Source organism: Pan paniscus, chromosome 6 (genome assembly GCF_029289425.2).
Source record: "Pan paniscus chromosome 6, NHGRI_mPanPan1-v2.0_pri, whole genome shotgun sequence".
NCBI lineage: Eukaryota > Metazoa > Chordata > Mammalia > Primates > Hominidae > Pan > Pan paniscus.
Window position 1 is genome coordinate 179,575,180 of NC_073255.2, and position 23,071 is coordinate 179,598,250.

Genomic DNA, 23,071 nt, shown 5'->3' on the forward strand with positions numbered 1-23,071 from the left:
GTCTGTAAGGTCATTCCTTTTTGAAGAAAGCTGACCTCAGACTATACTGTGATCATTTAAAGAAGAGCACAAAATACTGGAGAAGGCTAGTCTTCAAGCTCTAAATACAGAAAATCCTCATATTCTTGGGTGTTCCCTTTTAGACAGAGAATCAGAGCCACAAGCACTGATCCAAAAACCCCCTTTCCCAAAAAAGTTTTCCATCACCTACCAAGGTTCACATCCCTGTTAAGTGCACACTAGTGTCTACAGTTGCTAGAGCAAGAGTCTCTCCTTATCCTCTAAGGCAGGAGTTCTGTGAAGACCCCATGACAAGGGGACAAAATCAAACAACATGTTTAGGGACAACACAGGAAAAACCCATATTATCAAAGCTCCAAAACCTGGCTACCTCAGGCTTGGCCAGTTATTCGTGAGCAGAGAGGTGTGTCATCTACATGGCAGTCATGGCCTGGATGGGTCTGGAACTGTGGCAAGATAAGGCTCTGAGACAAGGTGCCAGGAGAAAGATGAATTCAATCATCTATTTCTGCCAGGAAGAAAAGCACCAGGAAGAAATCAGATGTAGAGTTTGTCCTCTGGGGACCTCAGCCTTGATCCTCAATAAATCTCCTTTTAGATGCCACATGCAGCAATTCCCACACTTCACAATGCTCTCCATGGCTTCCGTTGGCCTTATCGTCAGCTCTGCCAAGATCTGTATTCTTGGGCAAGACAGAATCCTTCTGAATCTCAGTCTCTTCCTCTATAACTGGAAATAATTTTGCTCTGCACAAATCACAATTAGCATGTTTGTGGGAAGTTAAACCGTGAAACTCAGCATCAATGAAAAGCAATGTACCACTGTTGCTTATGAAAACTCTTGTAAAGTTGTCAGGCACCATGCACCATCTAAGTACAGCAGTGTTAGGTATAAGCCCATCAGTGATTAGAGGGGGTACGGGGTGGAGAGGGGTCTCTGAGCAGTGGATCTCCTGGCTCTGGGGAAGCTGGCTGGACGGCCATACCAGGAGCTGAACCCGAAGGTATTCTGTGTGTCCTCTCAACTCCACGGGCCCCACTGTGGCATTTTTTCCAATTCCCTCTGGTTTCCATTTGCTTCCTCCCTCTAGTCCCCTGGCCATGTCCAATTTCAACACCAAGTTTCTGAGCTTCTCTCATTTTGTTCACTGTCTCCAGAACATCCCTGCTTCTTGTACCTTTCAAAGAATTCAAACTTGAACTCTGCTCACTCCTGTCCATCACCAACCTGAGCTCAGAGTTGCTGAGAAGGGAAAGCACCCTCATAAGGAAGCTCCTCCTTTCATTATATCATTAGACTTGAGCGCAGACAGCATCTCCATCTCCACACTGCTCTGGCCAGGTTGTGCCTCAGTCAATTACACAACTGTGTCTTAGTAGCCTTGGTAGGGCCCAAATCAGGATATTCTCTGGGAAGATTCACTTTGTACTGAGCCAAGCATAATCTCACTGCATCAAAAATAGAAAATGATCATCTGATCATTCTGGTTCAGACTGTCAGCCCTGAGCAGGTGGGTCAGTTTGCATCACCTGAGTGCAGGTTGCAAGGACAACCATGAGGCTGCATAAAAAGAACCTATGACAGGATGCACATGAGAGAGACAAATGTCTTCACATTGAAGAAGGGGAGGAGTGCGCCATTGGTTTTCCATCCTCCAGATGCACTGAGAAAGCTCCTACAGAAACTGTGCCCCCTCCTTCTTTGAAACACTTCCCATCCTTAAGCCTTGGTAGGAAGGAGAGAAATCTGGAAGCCCAGAATCTTATGGAATGCTGAGTCTCCCTTCTCCTTACCCCTTAGCGTTGGAATTCTCATTCCCCAAAATCTTGCATTTGACCTTCCTGCACACTGACTGGAGAGAAGCATCTTCATATTCACAGGAATGAGCCTTAGATAAGACTTTGCTCCTCTCATGTGGGCCCCAGGACACTGAAATCCAAGCTTTTTACCAACGCTTGCCCTTCCTTAAGTACATTAAATACATTCCCAATAGGTGGAAAGATTCATAAACAGCTAGGCCATTCTCCCTCCTTCTAACCCTCATCTCCAGGGCCTAAGAAAGCCCAGCTGTGTGATCCGGGGCTTGGCTTCCCCTGTCTTCCCCATCCCAGTATCCTTGCAGGAAACAGCCGGTCTCCCTCTCTGCTCTCAGAAGGCAAGTATCCTTATCACCTGTGAATCACAAACCCAGAGAGTGGCCAAACATAGCCAGGCTGATGCAAGACCCTGGGAAGAGGAAAGCTGCAGGTTTGTTTGTGCTGGGAGGAGTGGTGACCCTCACCTCACGGTCACCTCCTCTCTGGATCCTCGTGAGGTATAAAGATGAGTCCTCCACCACCAGTCAGGCACACTCTACCACCATGAATCCACTCCTGATCCTTACCTTTGTGGCAGCTACTCGTGAGTATCATGCCCTGCCTCAGGCCCCAACCACCCCGCCGTTCCTGGCCGACAAATGCCCTTCCATTCTTACCACCTCTGCTCTTTTGACTGTGCTCTGATATTCCGTTTCCTCCATCTGGCATATCTCCTTCCCATCCTCCTTGGGCTCTTTTTAAGCCTCACCTGTTCACCTTCTCCTTGACTTCACTCCCACCACTGTCATTCATCCATATCTGAGTTGTGGTTGGAGAAGCTGGGAAGTGGGCCAGGTGGGCCTGTCCCATGAAATGAAGCAGCAGGCTTCAGGCTTGACTCCGACAGCAACAGAATAGCACCACTATAGCTGCTCCTAACCTCGAATGCACCTGGGGAGGTTGAAAAATTACTCATGCCAGAGATTCAGCTCTAGAAATTCTAACTTCAATTGTCTGGGGTAGAGCTTGTGTTCTGGGCTTTTAAGCTTCCCAGGTGATTTTTAATATTTCCAGCCCTGCAGCCAAGGTTAAGAATTGCTGTTCTATTGGCCAAAAACAAAGTCTACCTTTGTTCTGCCAAAGTGAGCCTGGGGGCTGCCCTCAACTCTGCCCTGACTGCACAGATCTGAGCTATGGGGGAAGGTAGTCATGGCCAGGTCTATGCAGACAGGGGGTTTTCCTAGCTTGGCAAAAGCATCCTGACAATCCAGGGCCCAAATAGCCAGGGGAAGTACACAGGTGATGAATAAAAGAGAGAAGCACTCAGTGGGAGAGACAACCACAACCCAACTCCTATCCCACTGGAAGCATTGTGAGGACATTCCTTGCGACTTCAGCCTGGTGACCCCAGGAGAGGTCTGAGCCCCCGCAGGGTACCTAGCTATGTGCCCTGCAGACACAGAGACTTGGGAGCCACATCCAGTGATGATCACCAGGGGTGGCAGAGCTCCCTCCCTTGCCTAGCCTCACTGTGCTTGTTAAGGATTTCTAATTAGCAGGAAGCAACCGCAGGCTGGGAGTGCCACCCCTAACATGCTACTGACTTGCCTTCTCCCTTCCCATCTCCACTCCAGTTGCTGCCCCCTTTGATGATGATGACAAGATCGTTGGGGGCTACACCTGTCAGAAGAATTCTCTCCCCTACCAGGTGTCCCTGAATTCTGGCTACCACTTCTGCGGTGGCTCCCTCATCAACGAACAGTGGGTGGTGTCAGCAGGTCACTGCTACAAGTCGTAAGTGTGGGGCCCCCGACTGCAAAGCTCCCGGCCAGTCTGCCTGGGAGAGCTTGGCTTCAGCCCAGGGAACTATTGAGGTTGGGTAAGATGGATGGGAGAGGTCGTGGAGAAGAAAACTTGTTGGCAGCAGCGGACTCTCCAGAGCAGAGAGTGAACACAAGACAGGAAGCTCTCACACCCAGGCAAATCCATGAAACAGCAAGGGTTGTGGTCATAAAAGCAGGCAGGGATGATCTTGGGGTGGTGAGAGCTAGTGAGAAAAGCAGGCAAGTATCTTTTGCTGGTTAGCTACACATTAAAGCCACCTAAGAAAGACTTTTTAAAAATACAGATGTCTTTGTCCTATCCCAGGGCAATTAAGTCAAAATTTTCAGGAAGAGGGTATGAATGTCAGTAAGAATTTTACACTCTACCTCTGGTAACTGTAGAGTGTATAGACAGAGCTGAGAACTGCTGCCTACACCAAGAACTCTCAAACCTGAATATGCATCAGAACACCCTGCAGGCTTGTTAAGGCACAAATCACTGGGTCCCATCCCCAAGGTTCTGATCAGTAGGTGGGGGTAAGGACCAAGAATTCACATTTCGAACAAGTTCCCAGGAGATGCTAATGCTATGGCTACCCTTGGATTAGATTACACAGAAGGGTGGTTCTCACCAGGCCAAGAAGGGAGGGAGGAACAGGCACTGTGCACAGTTAACAAAGGCCTGGGGTGAAGAATGCTGGGAAAACTTCAAGGAGCTCCTTGTGCCCACAGTGCTAGTGACTGTGGAGATTGTGGGAAAGAGTCTGGGAAGGCAGGTTGAGGAGCAGCCTCTGGTGGGATCCCTTTGACTCTTCCCCACTCCACTACCACCAACCTCTGAAGCAGATAGGTCCTGGGTCTCACATCTGCACTGACCCACATCCTTCTGCTGCCCATGCAATATGGCCACACACCCCACCCCATGCCTCCAGAGATGTCCATGAGCAGGGAGCTTGAGGAACCTGGGGAAGGTGGGATAGGTGCCCTGGCTGTGGGAGAAGGTCTTCACCACGTCTGCCCTGCCCATCAGCCGCATCCAGGTGAGACTGGGAGAGCACAACATCGAAGTCCTGGAGGGGAATGAGCAGTTCATCAATGCAGCCAAGATCATCCGCCACCCCCAATACGACAAGAAGACTCTGAACAATGACATCATGTTAATCAAGCTCTCCTCACGTGCAGTCATCAACGCCCGCGTGTCCACCATCTCTCTGCCCACCGCCCCTCCAGCCACTGGCACGAAGTGCCTCATCTCTGGCTGGGGCAACACTGCGAGCTCTGGCGGTGAGTGGGACCCTTTGTCCTTCTACTTCCCTCCATCCTCACAATTTCCAGAACAAACCATGCCCCTTAACTTAAATCCTCTCGCCTCCAGGCTTAAGACACATTTCGAGTGCCCATTACACACAGACTCTGCACTGGGCACCAGAGAGATGCAAAGTCTCAAGGACTTGGCTCCTAAAATCAAGTGACAGGACAAATGGAGAACTTGCTGTGATCACGTCTTGGGAGGGGTTCAACAATGATCATTCTGGGAACTAAAAGCCAGAGTCCCTTGCCAGGACTTACGTTCTGGAGTCCTCTCCAGAGGCTGTGTTCCTCTTCAGTGTTCCATCCAAGATTATTGTCTCCTTCTCTGGCCTGACCCACATTTCTACTTTCTTTGATCTCTTCCTGATCCTCACAGCCGACTACCCAGACGAGCTGCAGTGCCTAGACGCTCCTGTGCTGAGCCAGGCTAAGTGTGAAGCCTCCTACCCTGGAGAGATTACCAGCAACATGTTCTGTGTGGGCTTCCTTGAGGGAGGCAAGGATTCCTGTCAGGTGATTTCACCAACCCTTCCCATGCTGAGGCTCCCACTGATACCCAGGCCCCACCAGGGAAAAAGATTTGAACTCAAAAGGTGGTGGGGCTGAGGAGGCTCCCTGCAGTGCCCACATGGAGAAGTGAGGAAGACTCCCTTGGGCTACATCCTGTCTGCTTAGGAAGAACAGAGAATGGGCCACAATGAGAAGGACATGGAGCCACAGAGCTGGCTGGAAAGGGGTCTTTTAAGGATCAGAGTAAATGTAGCTATATTCCTCCTCCATCTCTCCATACAACTTGTCCCTTCTTCTCCCCAGGGTGACTCTGGTGGCCCTGTGGTCTGCAATGGACAGCTCCAAGGAGTTGTCTCCTGGGGTGATGGCTGTGCCCAGAAGAACAAGCCTGGAGTCTACACCAAGGTCTACAACTATGTGAACTGGATTAAGAACACCATTGCTGCCAACAGCTAAAGCCCCCAGTATCTCTTCAGTCTCTATACCAATAAAGTGACCCTGTTCTCACTGTCTGTGTCTGTGCCTGCTCCCTCTCACTCCTTCACACTGGAAAGCATCCTCCAATTTCAGGTTAGACACGACTGTCCCCTTTAAAGGTAAGCAGAGCCCCCATCTCCCAAAATGTGTTCCATGGTACACTAGATTAGCACATACAAAGAGATGGAATCCAAAAATAAGAAGAAGCTGGGGAGACAGCGGGGCACTGTTTTCTAGAGATACCTGTTTCAGAAAGGTGGTCTTTGGGGTGGGGGGGTGGGTATTGATTTTTATTTGGGCTTCTCACAGTAGTTAGAGCTACTCTGCCTTCAGAACAATTACAGCACAGAAAATGTGTCAGCATCTTCGAGGTGGCCCAAAAAATCTGACCAGCTGAATCTTCTTGCTAAAATACAATAATAATGACAAATCCTGTTGTGATGACGTGCCTCTCCCAGGAATGTGTCGGCACCAAACCCTCGACCAAGCCCTTCCTTCTCATTCACCTGGAAAATCAGATGCAAATAAATCTCCCTGGCCCCCTAACTCTTCCCTCAGTTCCCTAGTTCCATCTCTGTGAGCAGGCTACAGAGATGTTCCGCCTACCATAGCAGGAGCCAGACTGCGACTTGGGAATGAAGCCCAGATCTACAAGCTGGGCTTGATTTTCATCTTCTTTGCCTTTGGGGTAGGATGCCACAGTGAATCCCACAGCTAACACCAGCTCCTCACTCTGACCAGGGAAAGAAACTACAGAGGGTCAGGATTCATCCATTTGATCAATTAACTGAGGAAGAATTCATTTTCATATAACTTGCTTGACTTTGAGACACTTCAAGTGAGTTATTTGGGATTCTTTAAAAGAGGTGGAAGGAAAGATCTGAGGACTGTGACACCACCAGCCACTCTGATCACAGGTTGGCTGGCTTGCACCCACTGGATGCAGCAGAGGGAGGCAGGCCCTGCGGCACCTCTGGCACCTGCCAAAGCCTCCTCCTGGCAATTCTGAGGGGGCCCATGTTGGGGCTGTAGCTCATCCAAACTTGGCACCGAAGCTCCAAGCAAGCTTCTCTTTGAAATTCCACCTTCACCTCTGTACCAAGTGGTTGTGACACCCCTGGGAGCTGGTAACAAGGGCCAGGAGCAGCCAAGGGAGACAGACAAGTTCAGAGCACATTTCCAGTTACAGGGAACAGAGCACAGGCCTCCAAGTGTCCACAGAGCAGCGTGCAAGTTGCAGGGATGAGTAGAGTAAAACCTCTACATGGAGCACAGCATTCCTGGCAAACACAGGGGACTGCAGTCCACATGCTGTGGAATACACCCAAGTATGCATCAGACACTTGTTTGGTAAACAGTAAATGTGTAAGATCAATTACCTTGAGAGGGCCATCTGGGCTCCAGACATGTGAGTTGTGTGAGGAGACGGCTACCACTCACTATCTCCAGAGGAGAATAGGGCTCAGGGCTCGCACACAATGGACAGATACACACAGGTCACCCAGAACATCAATACATACAAACATCACTTTGTTCAACATGGATTTTGTTTTTATGGAGTCCAAACGCAGACCCTAGTTCACCTTACAGCCTTGGGTTTGTCTGCCTTTGGAGATATATATCCAGTAGATAGATAGACAGACAAGACAGATACATTTTTTCCCTTTCTTACTATAATGTCAATGCCTCTTCTGAATATCATCGTCACTCAAGAGTCAAGGGAAGAACCAAACGCTTCATATAAACAGGGCTGGGCTGGGCAGGGAGCGTTAGTTTCCACTGTTTTCTGTCTCCATTCAGATCATCCCTATCAAAGCCCAGCTGGTCACCTCAAGCCAAGACACAGACATAAGGATCCCAATGGCCTTCCAGACGGCTGCTTCCACCTCCTACCTGGGCCACTAAGACTCTTTACACAGGAAAGTGAGTCACCCCACTGAGAAGGGTTGCCAGAAGAAACAGGGCATGAAAATCACAGATAACCATGGGATTTCTTCCAAGTGGTCAGTATAAAATATACCAACACTACCATCAGCAAAAACACAAAACAAGCAAAAACATGCTTATTCAAAATCCTAGACAAAATACTGTGTGGGAGCCAGGCCACGGGGTTGCCTTTTCACAGGCCACACAGCTTTCCCAGTCCATGTACTCACGTGGAACCGTGAGATGTGAAAGTCTGCAGGGCGTGTGCTCAGGATCGAGGCTGGTACTGTTCACCTATGGGTCCAGACCAAAGGGCAATAAGGCAGAAAGCTGATATCTGTCCACCGCCACGGCTTAGGGCCTCCTTCTCACAGAGGCTCCTAAGAGCCCCCACCTCAGCCTTCACTCAAAACATCTCCTTCTGGCTGAACTACAGCCAGGCTGGAGTGCCGTGGCATGATCTCTGCTCACTACAGTCTCCGCCTCCCGGGTTCAAGTGATTCAGCCTCCCAAGTACCTGGGATTACAGGCACTCACCACCATGCCCAGCTGATTTTGTTTGTTTGTTTGTATTTTTAGTAGAGACAGGGTTTCACCATGTTAGCCAGGCTCATTTTGAACTCCTGACCTCAAGTGATCCAAGGTACTGGGATTACAGGCATGAGCCACCACTTCTGGCCCAGGACCCATTTTTTAAAAAAAATTTCAACTTTTATTTTAGACTCAGGGCATACGTGTGCAGGTTTGTTACATGGGTATATTGCGTGATGCTGAGGTTTGGGGCACAAATGTTCTTAACACTCAGGCAGTGAGAATAGTGCCCAATAGGTAGTTTTTCAGCCCTTTCCACCCTCCTTCTCTCTTCCCTCTAGCAGTTACAGTGTCTACTGTTCCCATCTTTATATCCATGTGTACCAAATGCTCAGCTCCCACTTATACAGAAGAAGGTGATATTTGGTTTTACATACCTGTGTTAATTTGCTTAGGATTATGGTCTCCATCTCCATCCACGTTGCTGCAAAGACATGATTTCATTTTTTCATGGCTGCATAGTATTCCATGGTGTATATGTACCACATTTCCTTTATCCAATCTACAGCTGATGGCCACCTAGATTGATTCCATGGCTTTGTTATTGTGAATAGTGCTGTGACGGACATGCAAGAGCATGTGTCTTTTTGGCAGACCAATTATTTTCCTTTGGGTATATGCCCAGTAAAGGAATTGCTGGGTGGAAAGGTAGTTCTGTTTTTAATTATTTCAGAAATCTCCAAACTGCTTTCTGCATTAATTTTTCCATAAACTAATCGACAGTCAGGCCAACAGTGTATAAGCATTCCCTTTCCTCTGCAGCCTCGACAGCATCTTCTATTTTTTTTTTTTTTTTGACGTTTTAATAATAGCCACTCTGCAGCCAAGCTCTTTCAAGGCCAATGTGGGGTAGAGCCACAAACATCCCTTTTCCAGAAGAGAATTCTTTCCTGCCCACTGGTAGAATTCTTGTTTTCATCTGTCTTTTATTGTTTGTTTTTCAAAGAAAAACTGGCCTGTAATCCCAGCACTATACGCGGCCGAGGCGGGCGGATCACGAAGTCAGGAGATAGAGACCATCCTGGCTAACACAGTGAAATCCCGTCTCTACTAAAAACATAAAAAATTAGCCGGGTGTGGTGGCAGGTGCCTGTAGTCCCAGCTACTCGGGAGGCTGAAGCGGGAGAATGGCGTGAACCTGGAAGGCAAAGCTTGCAGTGACCTGAGATCGTGCTACTGCACTCCAGCCTGGGCAACAGAGCCAGACTCTGTCTCAAAAAAAAAAAAGAAAGAAAAGAAAAGAAAAAAAAGAAAAACCAAAGGTAAAGTGGTAAGATCTTCCACACCTGAACCAGTTTGTAGCCACCAGAGCCTGCTGGGAAGGGGCCCCTCAAGCATGCATTCATCTTGTCACCTGGAATTTGAGAGATCAAGAAGCCCCATAGCAACCTACCATGCAACTGCCCGTCAGTGCTGATCCTTTCAGGGATTAGCTCAATTCTGACTCTGCAGACACTGGCAGCCACAGGTGACAAACCCTGTGTATCTGTGGGCTTTCCTCGTCACCCAGGGCCACAATGGGCTGCCTGCCCTAGGCAGAGACACAGCAACATTCTCTTAAACTGAAATTAAGCATAAATCCACTTCACCAATAATCATCTGAGGGCTCAGTCCCTGCCTCCTTCCTCGGGGATTTTAAAACACACATTTCTCCGACCAAACAGGTAGGTGAGATCTGACTTTAAAGGGGGGAAAATCGGGTTGAATTGAGGTATCAGGAATGAATCACAAGTGTTTTTGTGTGGGGACAGGCATCCACATCCCGAACTGTACCTGGAGATGGAGAAAAATGCAGGAGAGGAGAAGAGAAAACAAGGAGGAAAAAGTGGCTGAAAGTATTTGAAAGCTTCTCTCATGGGTCTTTCTGGCTCTGGTTGCTTTGCCAAGGTCTTGAGTGCAGGCAGGGCCAGCTCTGGCTGGGAGCTGCTGCTCTGGGACATGGAAGAGTCACTTCACCTCCAGAAAGTTCATTTGATCATCTGTAAAATGGGCAATCCCATAGGTGGTTGTGATGATAAAATGAAAAAAAAAAACATTCTTGACTTACATGAGTTACATGCTGTATAGTAAGTTATGTGCTATATACGAAGCACACAGAAATGATTCACTGTTATCATAATAGAAGGACAGTGGCTTGGTGTGCTAAGCACTAAATACAAGCCAGAAAAAATGTCTTAGAGAAGTAGACAAAGAAATCTATAGTTCAGAACCAACAGTACCAAGAATGACATGTCCTCCAAATTGAGCTTGGGCAGGTAGATCTGAACCTATCCTACACATCTGAGTCTATGATATGAGGTAATAGTCTCCACCTATAGCTATCTTCTCTGCCTGTAAGGTCATTCCTTTTTGAAGAAAGCTGACCTCAGACTATACTGTGATCATTTAAAGAAGAGCACAAAATACTGGAGAAGGCTAGTCTTCAAGCTCTAGATACAGAAAATCCTCATATTCTTGGGTGTTCCCTTTCAGACAGAGAATCAGAGCCACAAGCACTAATCCAGAAACCCCCTTTCCCAAAAACGTTTTCCATCTCCTACCAAGGTTCACATCCCTGTTGAGTGCACACTAGTGTCTACAGTGGCTAGAGCAAGAGTCTCTCCTGATCCTCTAATGCAGGAGTTCTGTGAAGACCCCATGACAAGGGGACAAAATCAAACAACATGTTTAGGGACAACACAGGAAAAACCCATATTATCAAAGCTCCAAAACCTGGCTACCTCAGGCTTGGCCAGTTATTCATGAGCAGAGAGGTTTCTCATCTACATGGCAGTCATGGCCTGGATGGGTCTGGAACTGTGGCAAGATAAGGCTCTGAGACAAGGTGCGAGGAGAAAGATGAATTCAATCATCCATTTCTGCCAGGAAGAAAAGCACCAGGAAGGAATCAGATGTACAGTTTGTCCTCTGGGGACCTCTGCCTTGATCCTCAATAAATCTCCTTTTAGATGCCACGTGCAGCAATTCCCACACTTCACGATGCTCTCCATGGCTTCCGTTGGCCTTATGGTCAGCTCTACCAAGATCCGTATTCTTGGGCAAGACAGAATCCTTCTGAATCTCAGTCTCTTCCTCTATAAATGGAAACAATTTGGCTCTACACAAATCACAATTAGCATGTTTGTGGGAAGTTAAACCGTGAAACTCAGCATCAATGAAAAGCAATGTACCACTGTTGCTTATGAAAACTCTTGTAAAGTTGTCAGGCACCATGCACCATCTAAGTACAGCAGTGTTAGGTATAAGCCCATCAGTGATTAGAGGGGGTATGGGGTGGAGAGGGGGTCTCCGAGCAGTGGGTCTCCGGGCTCTGGGGAAGCTGGCTGGGTGGCCATACTAGGAGCTGAACCCGAAGGTACTCTGTGTGTCCTCTCAACTCCAAGGGCCCCACTTTGGCATTTTCTCCAATTCCCTCTGGTTTCCATTTGCTTCCTCCCTCTAGCCCCCTGGCTGTGTACAATTTCAACACCAAGTTTCTGAGCTTTTCTCATTTTGTTCACTATCTCCAGAACATCCCTGCTTCTTTTACCTTTCAAAGAATTAAAACTTGAACTCTGCTCACTCCTGCCCATGACCAACCTGAGCTCAGAGTTCCTGAGAAGGGAAAGCACCCTCATAAAGAAGCTCCTCCTTTTCTTACATCATTAGACTTGAGCACAGACAGCATTTCCATCTCCACACTGCTCTGGCCAGGTTGTGCCTCAGTCAATTACACAACTGTGTCTTAGTAGCCTTGGTAGGGCCCAAATCAGGATATTCTCTGGGAAGTTTCACTTTGTACTGAGCCAAGCATAATCTCCTGGCATCTAAAATAGAAACTTCTAGACCCACCCCTCCACATCTTCGTTATTGAACCCAATATGTCACCCATTTACCATGTGCTCAAATCTCTACCTACTGCTGATTCTCAGATCAAATCGTAACCCAGATTTACCATGGTCCAAACTCTGACATCTGATTGGGGCCATGTCATCCTGGTCCAGGCTGTCAGCCCCAAGCAGGTGTGTCAGTTTGCCTCACCCTGAGAGCAGGTTGCCAGGGCAACCATGAGGCTGCATAAAAATAACCTATGACAGGATGCATATGAGAGAGACAAATGTCTTCACATTGAAGAAGGGGAGGAGTGCGCCATTGGTTTTCCATCCTCCAGATGCACTAAGCTCCTACCTAAACTGTGCCCCCTCCTTCTTTGAAACACATCCCATCCTTAAGCCTTGGTAGGAAGGAGAGCCATCTGGAAGCCCTGAATCCTATGGAATGCTGAGTCTCCCTTCTCCTTACCCCTTAGTGTTGGAATTCTCATTCCCCAAAGTCTTGGATTTGACCTTCCCCGACACTGACTGGAGAGAAGCATCTTCATATTCACAGGAATGAGCCTTAGATCAGACTTTGCTCCTCTCCTGGGAGCTCCAGGACACTGAAAAGCCAAGCTTGTTACCAATACTTGCCCTTCCTTAAGTACATTAAATACATCCCAAATAGTTAAACAGATTCCTAAACAGCCAGGCCATTCTCCCTCCTTCTAACCCTCATCTCCTCAGCCTACGAAAGCCCAGCTGTGTGATCCGGGGCTTGGCTTCCCCTGTCTTCCCCATCCCAGCATCCTTGCAGGAAAGGGTTGCTCTCTCTCTCTGCTTTCAGAAGGCAAATTTCCTTATCACCTATGAGTCACAAACCCAGAAAGTGGCCAAACATAGCCAAGCTGATGCAAGACCCTGGGAAGGGGAAAGCTGCAGATCTGTTTGTGCTGGGAGGAGTGGTGACCCTCACCTCACAGACACCTCCTCTCCAGATCCTCAGGAGGTATAAAGACAGGTCCTCCACCACCAGTCAGGCACACTCTACCACCATGAATCCACTCCTGATCCTTGCCTTTGTGGGAGCTGCTGGCGAGTTTCATGCCATGCCTCTGGCCCCAACCACCCCCTTTCCTGGCAGACACTTGCCCTGCCATTCTTGCCACCTTTCCCATTTTGACTGTGTTCTGATATTCTATTTCCTCAATCTGGCATCTCTCCTTCCCATCCTCCTTCGGCTCTCTTTAAGCCTCACCTGTTTCGGCTTCTCCATGATTTCACTCCCACCACTGTCATTCATCCATATCTGAGCTGTGGCTGGAGAAGCTGGGAAGGGAGACCAGGTGGGGCGGGTCCACAAAATGAAGCAGCAGCCTTCAGGCTTTGCTCCATAGCACCAGTATAGCACCATTATATCTGCTCTTAACCTCAAATGCACCTGGGGAGGTTGAAAAATTACTCATGTCAGAGACTCAGCTTTAGAAGTTCTAACTTCATTCTCTGGGGTGCAACCTGTGTACTGGGCTTTTAACATTCCCAGGTGATTTTTAACATTTCCATGCATGCAGCCTACGTTAAGAATTGCTGTTCTATTGGCCAATAACAACGTCTACCTTTGTTCTGCCAAAGTGAGCCTGGGGGCTGCCCTCAACTCTGCCCTGACTACACAAATCTGAGCTATGGGGGAAGCTGGTCATGGCCAGGTCTACACAGCCAGGGGGTTTTCCTAGCTTGGCCAAAGTATACTGACAATCCAGGGCTCAAATCGCCAGGGGAAGTACACAGGTGATGAATAAAAGAGAGAAGCACTCAGTGGGAGAGACAACCACATCCCAATTCCTATCCCACTGGAAGCATTGTGAGGACGTTCCTTGAATCCTCAGCCTGGTGACCCCAGGGGAGAACTGAGCCCCTGCAGGGTACCTAGCTACATGCCCTGCAGACACAGAGACTTGGGAGCCACATGCAGTGATGCTTACCAGGGGTGGCAGCGCTCCCTCCCTTGCCTAGCCTCACTGTGCTTGTTAAGGATTTCTAATTAGCAGGAAGCAACCGAAGGCTGGGAGCGCTACCCCTAACATGCTACTGACTTGCCTTCTCCTTTCCCATCTCCACTCCAGTTGCTTCCCCTTTTGACGACGATGACAACATCATTCAGTGGTATACCTGTGAGGAGAATTCTGTCCCCTACCAGGTGTCCCTGAATTCTGGGTACCACTTCTGCAGTGGCTCCCTCCTCAGCGAACAGTGGGTGGTGTCAGCAGCTCACTGCTACAAGTAGTAAGTGTGGGGCCCCTGACTGCAAAGCTCCCAGCCAGGCTGCCTGGGAGAGCTTGGCTTCAGCCCAGGGAAGTACTGAGTTTGGGTAAGATGGATGGGAGAGGTGGTGGAGAAGAAAACTTGTTGGCAGCAGCGGACTTTCCAGAGCAGAGAGCGAACACAAGACAGGAAGCTCTCACACCCAGGCAAATCCATGAAACAGCAAGCGTTGTGGTCATAAAAGCAGGCAGGGATGATCTTGGTGTTTGGCAGAGCTAGTAAGAACAGCAGGCAAGTACCCTTTGTTGGTTAGCTACACATCAAAGTCACTTAAGAAAGAGTTTTTAAAAGTACTGATGCCTGTGTCCTATCCCAGGACAATTATCAGGAATTTTCAGGAAGAGGGTGTGAATATCAGTGAGTATTAAACATTCTACCTCTGGTAACTGTAGATTGTATAGACAGAGCTGAGAACCGCTGCCTACACCAAGAACTCTCAAACCTGAGTTTGCCTCAGAACCACCTGCAGGGTTGTTAAAGCACAAATCACTGGGACCCATCCCCAAGGTTCTGAGCAGTAGGTGGGGGTAAGGACCAAGAATTTACATTTCTAACAAGTTCCCAGGAGATGCTAATGCTATGGCTACCCTTGGGTTAGATTACACAGAAGGGTGGTGCTAACCAGGCCAAGAAAGGAGGGAGGAACAGGTACTGTGCGCAGTTAGCAAAGGCCTGGGGTGAAGAATGCTGAGAAAACTTCAAGGAGCTCATTGTGCCCACAGTGCTAGTGACTGTGGAGATTGTGGGAAAGAGGCTGGGAAGGAGGGTTAAGGAGCATCCTCCGGTGGAATCCTTTTGACTCTTCCCAACCCGATTACCACCACCCTCTGAAACAGAAAGGTCCTGGGTCTCACAACTGCACTGACCCCCATCCCTCTCCTACCCATGTGATATGGCCACACACCCCACCTGATGCCTCCAGAGCTGCCCATGAGCAGGGAGCTTGAGGACCCTGGGAAAGGTAAGATGGGTGTCCCAGCTGTGGGAGAAGGTCTTCACCATGCCTGCCCTCCCCATCAGCCGCATCCAGGTGAGACTGGGAGAACACAACATCGAAGTTCTGGAGGGGAATGAGCAGTTCATCAATGCAGCCAAGATCATCCGCCACCCCAAATACAACAGCTGGACTCTGGACAATGACATCCTGCTGATCAAGCTCTCCATGCCTGCTGTCATCAATGCCCACGTGTCCACCATCTCTCTACCCACCGCCCCTCCAGCTGCTGGCACCGAGTGCCTCATCTCTGGCTAGGGCAACACTCTGAGCTCTGGTGGTGAGTGGGACCCTTTGTTCTTCTCCTTCCCTCCATCCTCACAATTTCCAGAACAAACCATGCCCCTTAACTTGAATCCTCTCACCTCCAGGCTTAAGACACATTTCTAGTGCCCATTACACACAGGCTCTACAGTGGATGGACATCAGAGAGATGCAAAGTCTCAAGGACTTGGCTCCTAAAATCAAAAGACAGGACAAATGGAGAACTTGCTTTGATCACGTCTTGGAGTGGGTTCAAAAATGATCATTTTGGGAACTAAAAGCCAGAGTCCCTTGCCAGGACTTATGTTTTGGAGTCCTCTCCAGGGGCAGTGTTCCTCTTCAATGTTCCATCCTAGATTATTGTCTCCTTCTCTGGCCTGATCTACACTTCTACTTTCTTTGTTCTCTTGCTGATCCTCACAGCCAACTATCCAGATGAGCTGCAGTGCCTGGACACTCATGTGCTGACCCAGGCTGATTGTGAAGCCTCCTACCCTGGAGAGATTACCAACACCATGTTCTGTGTGGGTTTCCTTGAGGGAGGCAAGGATTCCTGCCAGGTGATTTTACCCCTTCCCATGCTGAGGTTCCCACTGATACCCAGGCCCCACCTGAGAAAAAGATTTGAACTCCCAAGGTGGTGGGGCTGAGGAGGCTCCCTGCACTGCCCCCATGGAGAAGTGAGGAAGGCTCCCTTGGGCTGCATCCTGTCTGCTTAGGAAGAACAGAGAATGGGCCACTGTGCGAAGGACGTGGAGCCAAAGAGCTGGCTGGAAAGGAGTCTTTTAAGGTTCAGAGTAAATGTAGCTATATTCTTCCTCTGTCTCTCTCTTCATACAGCTTGTCCCTTCTTCTCCCCAGGGTGACTCTGGTGGCCCTGTGGTCTGCAATGGACAGCTCCAAGGAGTTGTCTCTTGGGGCTATGGCTGTGCCCAGAAGAACAGGCCTGGAGTCTACACCAAGGTCTACAACTATGTGGACTGGATTAAGGACACCATAGCTGCCAACAGCTAAAGCCTCTGGTCCCTCTGCAGTCTCTATACCAATAAAGTGACCCTGCTTTCACTGTCTGTGTCTGTGCCTGCTCCCTCACACTGCTTCACACTGGAAAGCATCCTCCAATCTCAGGTCAGCCACGACTCCCCCCCTTAAAGGTAAGCTGAACCCTCATCTCCCAAAATGTGTTGCATGGTACACTAGATTAGCACATACAAATAGATGGAATCCAAAAATTATAAGAAGCTTGGGAGAAAGGGGGGCACTGTTTTCTAGAGAAATGTGTGTTTCAGAAAGTTGGTCTTTGGTGGGGGGGTATTGATTTTTATTTGGGCTTCTCACAGTGGGTAGAGCTACTCTGCCTTCAGAACAATCACAACACAGAAAATGTTGTCAGCATCTTCGAGGCAGCCCAAAAACTCCGACCAGCTGAATCTTCTTGCTAAAATACATCAAAAAAGACAAATGCTGTTGGTGATGACATGCCTCTCACAGAAATATGTCAGCACCAAACCCTTGACCAAGCCCTCCCTCCTCATTCACCTGGAAAATTAGACTCAAGCAAAGCTCCCTGGCCTCCTACCTCTTCCCTCAGTTCCCTAGTTCCATCTCTGTGAGCAGGCTAGAGAGATGTTCCACCTACCATAGCGGGAGCCAGACTGTGACTTGGGAATCAAGCCAGGTCTGCAAGCTGCATTTTCATCTTCTTTGCCTTTGGGGTAGGATGCCATAGGAATCCCACAGTTAACACCAGCTCCCCACTCTGACCAGGGAAAGAAACTAGAGAGGGTCAAGATTCACCCATTTGATCAATTAACTGAGGTAGGTTTCATTTTCATATAACTTGCTTGCCTTTGAGATACTTCAAGTGACTTATGTGGGACTCCTTTAAAAAAAGTGGAGGGAAAGACATCTGAGCAGCCACTCTGGCCACATGTTGGCTGGCTTGCACCCACTGGATGCAGCAGAGGGAAGCAGGCCCCCTGGCACCTCTGGCACCTGCCAAAGCCTCTTCCAGGCAATTCTGAGAGGGACCATGTTGGGGCTGTAGCTTATCCAAGCTTGTCACCGAAGATCCAAGCAAGCTTCTCTTTGAAATTCCACCTTCACCTTCTGTCCCAAGTGGTTGTGGACACCCTTGGGAGCTGGTAACAAGGGCCAGGAGCAGCCAAGGAAGACAGACAAGTTCAGAACACATTTCCAGTTACAGGGAACAGATCACAGGCCTCCAAGTGTCCATGGAGCAGTGTGCAAATTGCAGTGATGAGTAGAGGAAATGCTCTACATGGAGCACAGCATTCCTGGCAAACACAAGGGACCGCAGTCCACATGCTGTGGAATAAACCCAAGTATGCATCAGACACTTGTTTGGTAAACAGTAAATGTGTAAGATCAATTACCTTGGGAGGGCCATCTGGGCTCCAGATATGTAGTTCATGTGAGGAGATGGCTACCACTCCCTATCTTCAGAGGAAAACAGGGCTCAGGGCTTGCACACAATGGAGATATACACAAGTCACCCAGAACGTCAATACATACAAACATCACTTTGTTCAACATGGATTTTGTTTTTATGGAGTCCAAACGCAGACTGTAGTTCACCTTACAGCCTTGGGTTTGTCTGCTTTTGGAGACATATATCCAGTAGATAGATAGACAAGACAGATACATTTTTTTCCCTTTCTTACTATAATGTCAGTGCCTTGTCTGAATATCATCATCACTCAAGAGTCAAGGGAAGAACAAAATGCTTCATATAAACAGGGCTGGGCAAGGAGTCTTAGTTTCCCCTGTTTTCTGTCTCCATTCAGATCATTCCTATCAAAGCCCAGCTGGTTACCTCAAGCCAAGAGACAGACATAAGGATCCCAATGGCCTTCCAGATGGCTGCTTCCACCTCCTACCTGGGCCACATAGAGTCTTTACACAGAAAACTGAGTCAGCCCTGTGAGAAGGGTTGCCAGCAGAAACAGTGCATGAAAATCACAGATAACCATGGTATATCTTGCAAGTGGTCAGTGTAAAATAAACCACCACCACCACCACAAAAAAACACAAAACAAGCAGAAAAATGCTTATTCAAAAATCTAAGACAAAATACTGTGTGAGAAACAGGACACGGGGTTGCCTTTTCTCAGGCCACACAGCTTTCCCATTCCATGTGCTCACATGGACCGTGAGATGTGAAAGTCTGCAGAGCGTGTGCTCAGGATCAAGGCTGGTACTGTTCACCTGTGGGTCCAGACCAAAGGGCAAAGAGGCAGAAAGCTATAACTCTGTCCACCACCACGGCTTAGGGCCTCCTTCTCACAGAGGCTCCGAAGAGCCCCCACCTCAGCCTTCACACAAAACATCTCCTTCTGGCTGAACAACAGCCAGGCTGGAGTGCCGTGGCATGATCTCTGCTCACTACAGCCTCCGCCTCCCGGGTTCAAGTGATTCAGTCTCCCAAGTACACGGGATTACAGGTGCATGCCACCATGCCAAGCTAATTTTTTCTTTTTTGTATTTTTATTAGAGACAGGGATTTACGATGTTGGCCAGTGTGGTTTTGAACTCCTGACCTCAAGTGATCCAAAGTGCTAGGATTACAGGTGTGAGCCACAGCTTCTGGCCCAGGCCCCATTTTTTTAAAAAATAATTTCAAATTTTATTTTAGATTCATGGGGTACATGTGCAGGTTTGTTACATGGGTATACTGTGTGATGCTGAGGTTTGGGGCACAAATGATCTCCTCACTCAGGAACTGAGCATAGTACCCAATAGGTATTTTTTCAGCCCTTTCCACACTCCTTCTCTCTTCCCTCTAGTAGTTGCAGTGTCTACTCTTCCCATCTTTACATCCATTTTTACCCAATGCTCAGCTCCCACTTATACATGAGAACGTGATATTTGGTTTTCTGTTCCCATGTAAATTTGCTTAGGATTATGGTCTCCAGCTCCATCCATGTTGCTGCAAAGGACATGATTTCATTCTTTTCATGGCTGCATAGTATTCCATGGTGTATATGTACCACATTTCCTTTATCCAGTCTACCGCTGATGGCCACCTAGGTTGATTCCATGGCTTTGCTACTGTGAATAGTGCTGTGACGGACACGCAAGAGAATGAGTCTTTTTGGCAGAACAATTACTTTCCTTTAGGTAAATGCCCAATAAAGTAAGTGCTGGGTGGAAAGGTAGTTCTCTTTTAAATTGTTTCAGAAATCTCCAAACGGTTTTCTGCATTAATTTTTCCATGAACTGCTTTACACTCTGGCCAACAGTGTACAAGGATTCCCTTTCCACTGCAGCCTCACGAGCATGTTCTATTCTGTGGACATTTTAATAATAACCACACTGCAGCCAAGCTCTTTCAAGCCCAATGTGGGGAAGAGCCACAAACATCCCTTTTCCCAGAGAGAATTCTTGCCTGCCCACTGGTAGAATTCTTGTTCTCATCTGTCTTTCATTGTTTGTTTTTCAAAGAAAAACCAAAGGTAAAGTGGTATGATCTTCCACACGTGAACCAGTTTGTAGCCACCAGAGTCTGCTGTGAAGGGGCCCCTCACCCACGCACTGATCTTGTCATGTGGAATTTGAGAGATCTAGAAGCCCCATAGCAACCTACCATACAACTGCCCATCAGCGCTCATCCTTTCACAGGATTAGCTCAATTCTGGCTCTGCAGACACTGGCAGCCACAGGTGAGAAACCCTGGGCCTCTGTGGGCTTCCTTCATCACCCAGGGCCACAGTGGGCTGCCTGTCCTAGGCAGAGACACAGCAACATTCTCTTAAGCTGAAATTAAGCATAAACCCACTTCACCAATAATCATCTGAGGGCTCAGTCCCTGCCTCCTTCCTTGGGGATTTTAAAACACAATCTCTCTGACCAAACAGGTAGGTGAGATCTGACTTTAAAGGGGGGAAATTGGGATGAATTGGGGTATCAGGAATGAATCCCAAGTGTTTTTGTATGGCGAATGGCATCCACATCCCAAAATATACTTGGAGATGGGGAAAAAAGCAGGAGAGGAGAAGGGTAAAAAAGGAGGACAAAGTGTCTGAAAGTCATGGAAAGCTTCTCTCATGGTTCTTTCTGGCTCTGGTTGCTTTGCCAAGGTCTTGAGTGCAGGCAGGGCTGGCTCTGGCTGGGAGCTGCTGCTCTGGAACATGGAAGAGTCACTTCACCTCCAGAAAGCTCATTTGATCATCTGTAAAATGGGCAAGCCCATAGGTGGTTGTGATGACAAAATGAAAAAAACCTTCTTAACTTATATGAGTTACATGATGTATAGTAAGTTACATGCTATATAGTAAGCACACAGAAATAATTCACTGTTATCATAAATGAAACACAGTGGATTAGTGTGCTAAGCACTAAATGGAAGCCAGAAAGATGTCTAGAGAAGTAGACAAAGAAATCTATAGTTCAGAATGAACAGTATCAAGAATGACATGTCCTCCAAATTGAGCTTGGGCAGCTGGATCTGAACCTATCCTACACATCTGAGTCTACAGTATGCGGTAACAGTCTCCACCTATAGCTATCTTCTCTGCCTGTAAGGTCATTCCCTTTTGAAGAAAGCTGACCTCAGACTATACTGTGATTGTTGAAGGAAGAGCACAAAATACTGGAGAAGGCTAGTCTTCAAGCTCTAGATACAGAAAATCCTTATATTCTTGGGTGTTCCCTTTCAGACAGAGTCAGAGCCACAACCACTAATCCAAAAATCCCCTTTTCCAAAAAAATTTTCCATCTTCCACCAAGGTTCCCCTCCTTGTTTAGTGCACACTGGTGTCTACAGTTGCTAGAGCAAGAGTCTCTCCTTATGCTTTAAGCAGGAGTTCTGTGAAGAAACCATGCCAAGGGGACAAAACAAAACAACATATTTAGGGACAACACAGGAAAAACCCATATTATCAAAACTCCAAAACCTGGCTACCTCAGGCTTGGCCAGTTATCTGTGAGCAGAGAGGTGTGTCATCTACATAGCTATCGTGGCCCAGACGGTCTGGAAATGTGGCAAGGTAAGGCTCTGAGACAAGGTGCCAGGAGAAAGATGAATTCAGTCATCTATTTCTGCCAGGAAGAAAAGCACCAGGATGGAATCAAATGTACAGTTTGTCCTCTGGGGACCTCTGCCTTGATCCTCAATAAGTCTCCTTTTAGATGCCACCTGCAGCAATTCCCACACTTCACATGCTCTCCATGGCTTCCATTGGCCTTATGGTCAGCTCTGCCAAGATCTGTATTCTTGGGCAAGACAGAATCCTTCTGAATCTCACTCTCTTGCTCTATAAATGGAAACAATTTTGCTCTGCACAAATCACAATTAGAATATCTGTGGGAAGTTAAAGTGTGAAACTCAGCATAAATGAAAAGCAATGTACCACTGCTGCTTACATGAAAACTCCTGTAAAGCTGTCAGGCACCATGAACCATCTAAATATAGCAGTGTTAGGTATAAGCCCATCAGTGATTAGAGGGGGTACGGGGTGGAGAGGGGGTCTCCTAGCAGTGGGCCTCCTCGCTGTGGGGAAGCTGGCTCGGCCACCACGCCAGGAGCTGAACCCGAAGGTACTCTGTGTGTCCTCTCAACTCCACGGGCCCCACTTTGGCATTTTCTCCAATTCCCTCTGGTTTCCATTTGCTTCCTCCCTCTAGCCCCCTGGCCATGTCCAATTTCAACACCAAATTTCTGAACTTTTTCACATTTTGTTCAGTCTCCAGAACATCCCTGCTTCTTGTACCTTTCAAATAATTCAAATTTGAACTCTGCTTACTCCTGCCCATCACCAACCTGAGCCCAGAGTTCCTGAGAAGGGAAAGCACCCTCATAAGGAAGCTCCTCCTTTTCTTACATCATTAGACTTGAGCGCAGACAGCATCTCCATCTCCACACTGCTCTGGCCAGGTTGTGCCTCAGTCAATTACACAACTGTGTCTTAGTAGCCTTGGTAGGGCCCAAATCAGGATATTCTCTGGGAAGATTCACTTTGTACTGAGCCAAGCATAATCTCACTGCATCAAAAATAGAAAATTCTAGACCCACCCCTCCACATCTTCGTTATTCAACCCAATATGTGACCCATTTACCATGTGCTCAAATCTCTACCTACTGCTGATTCTCAGATCAAATCGTAACCCAGATTTACCATGGTCCAAACTCTGACATCTGTTTGGGGCCATGTCATTCTGGTTCAGGCTGTCAGCCCCAAGCAGGAGGGTCAGTTTGCATCACTCTGAGTGCAGGTTTCAAG

General features: G+C 48.0%; 1 protein-coding gene, 1 pseudogene and 1 gene segment (V, D, J or C); all 3 read left to right on the forward strand.

Moving 5' to 3' along the window:
* The window catches only part of LOC100991075 (T cell receptor beta constant 2-like), a 93,412-nt gene that overhangs the window by 17,471 nt on the left and 52,870 nt on the right, over positions 1-23,071 (forward strand).
* LOC100992428 (serine protease 1) lies at positions 447-5,970 on the forward strand. Its single transcript, XM_063606149.1, has 5 exons — positions 447-564; positions 3,453-3,612; positions 4,672-4,925; positions 5,329-5,465; positions 5,766-5,970. Exons 1-5 carry the CDS (start codon positions 447-449, stop codon positions 5,916-5,918), a joined length of 822 nt encoding a protein of 273 aa, XP_063462219.1. The 3' UTR covers positions 5,919-5,970.
* LOC100994398 (trypsin-2-like) lies at positions 13,306-16,880 on the forward strand (annotated as a pseudogene).

Bases quoted from the DNA above. Each gene is read 5' to 3' on its own strand.
- LOC100992428 (XM_063606149.1), top strand. From the start codon at position 447: ATGGCCTGGATGGGTCTGGAACTGTGGCAAGATAAGGCTCTGAGACAA. The intron at 3,613-4,671 runs GTAAGTGTGGGG...CCTGCCCATCAG, and splicing joins GCAGGTCACTGCTACAAGTC to CCGCATCCAGGTGAGACTGG. The intron at 5,466-5,765 runs GTGATTTCACCA...TCTTCTCCCCAG, and splicing joins GAGGCAAGGATTCCTGTCAG to GGTGACTCTGGTGGCCCTGT.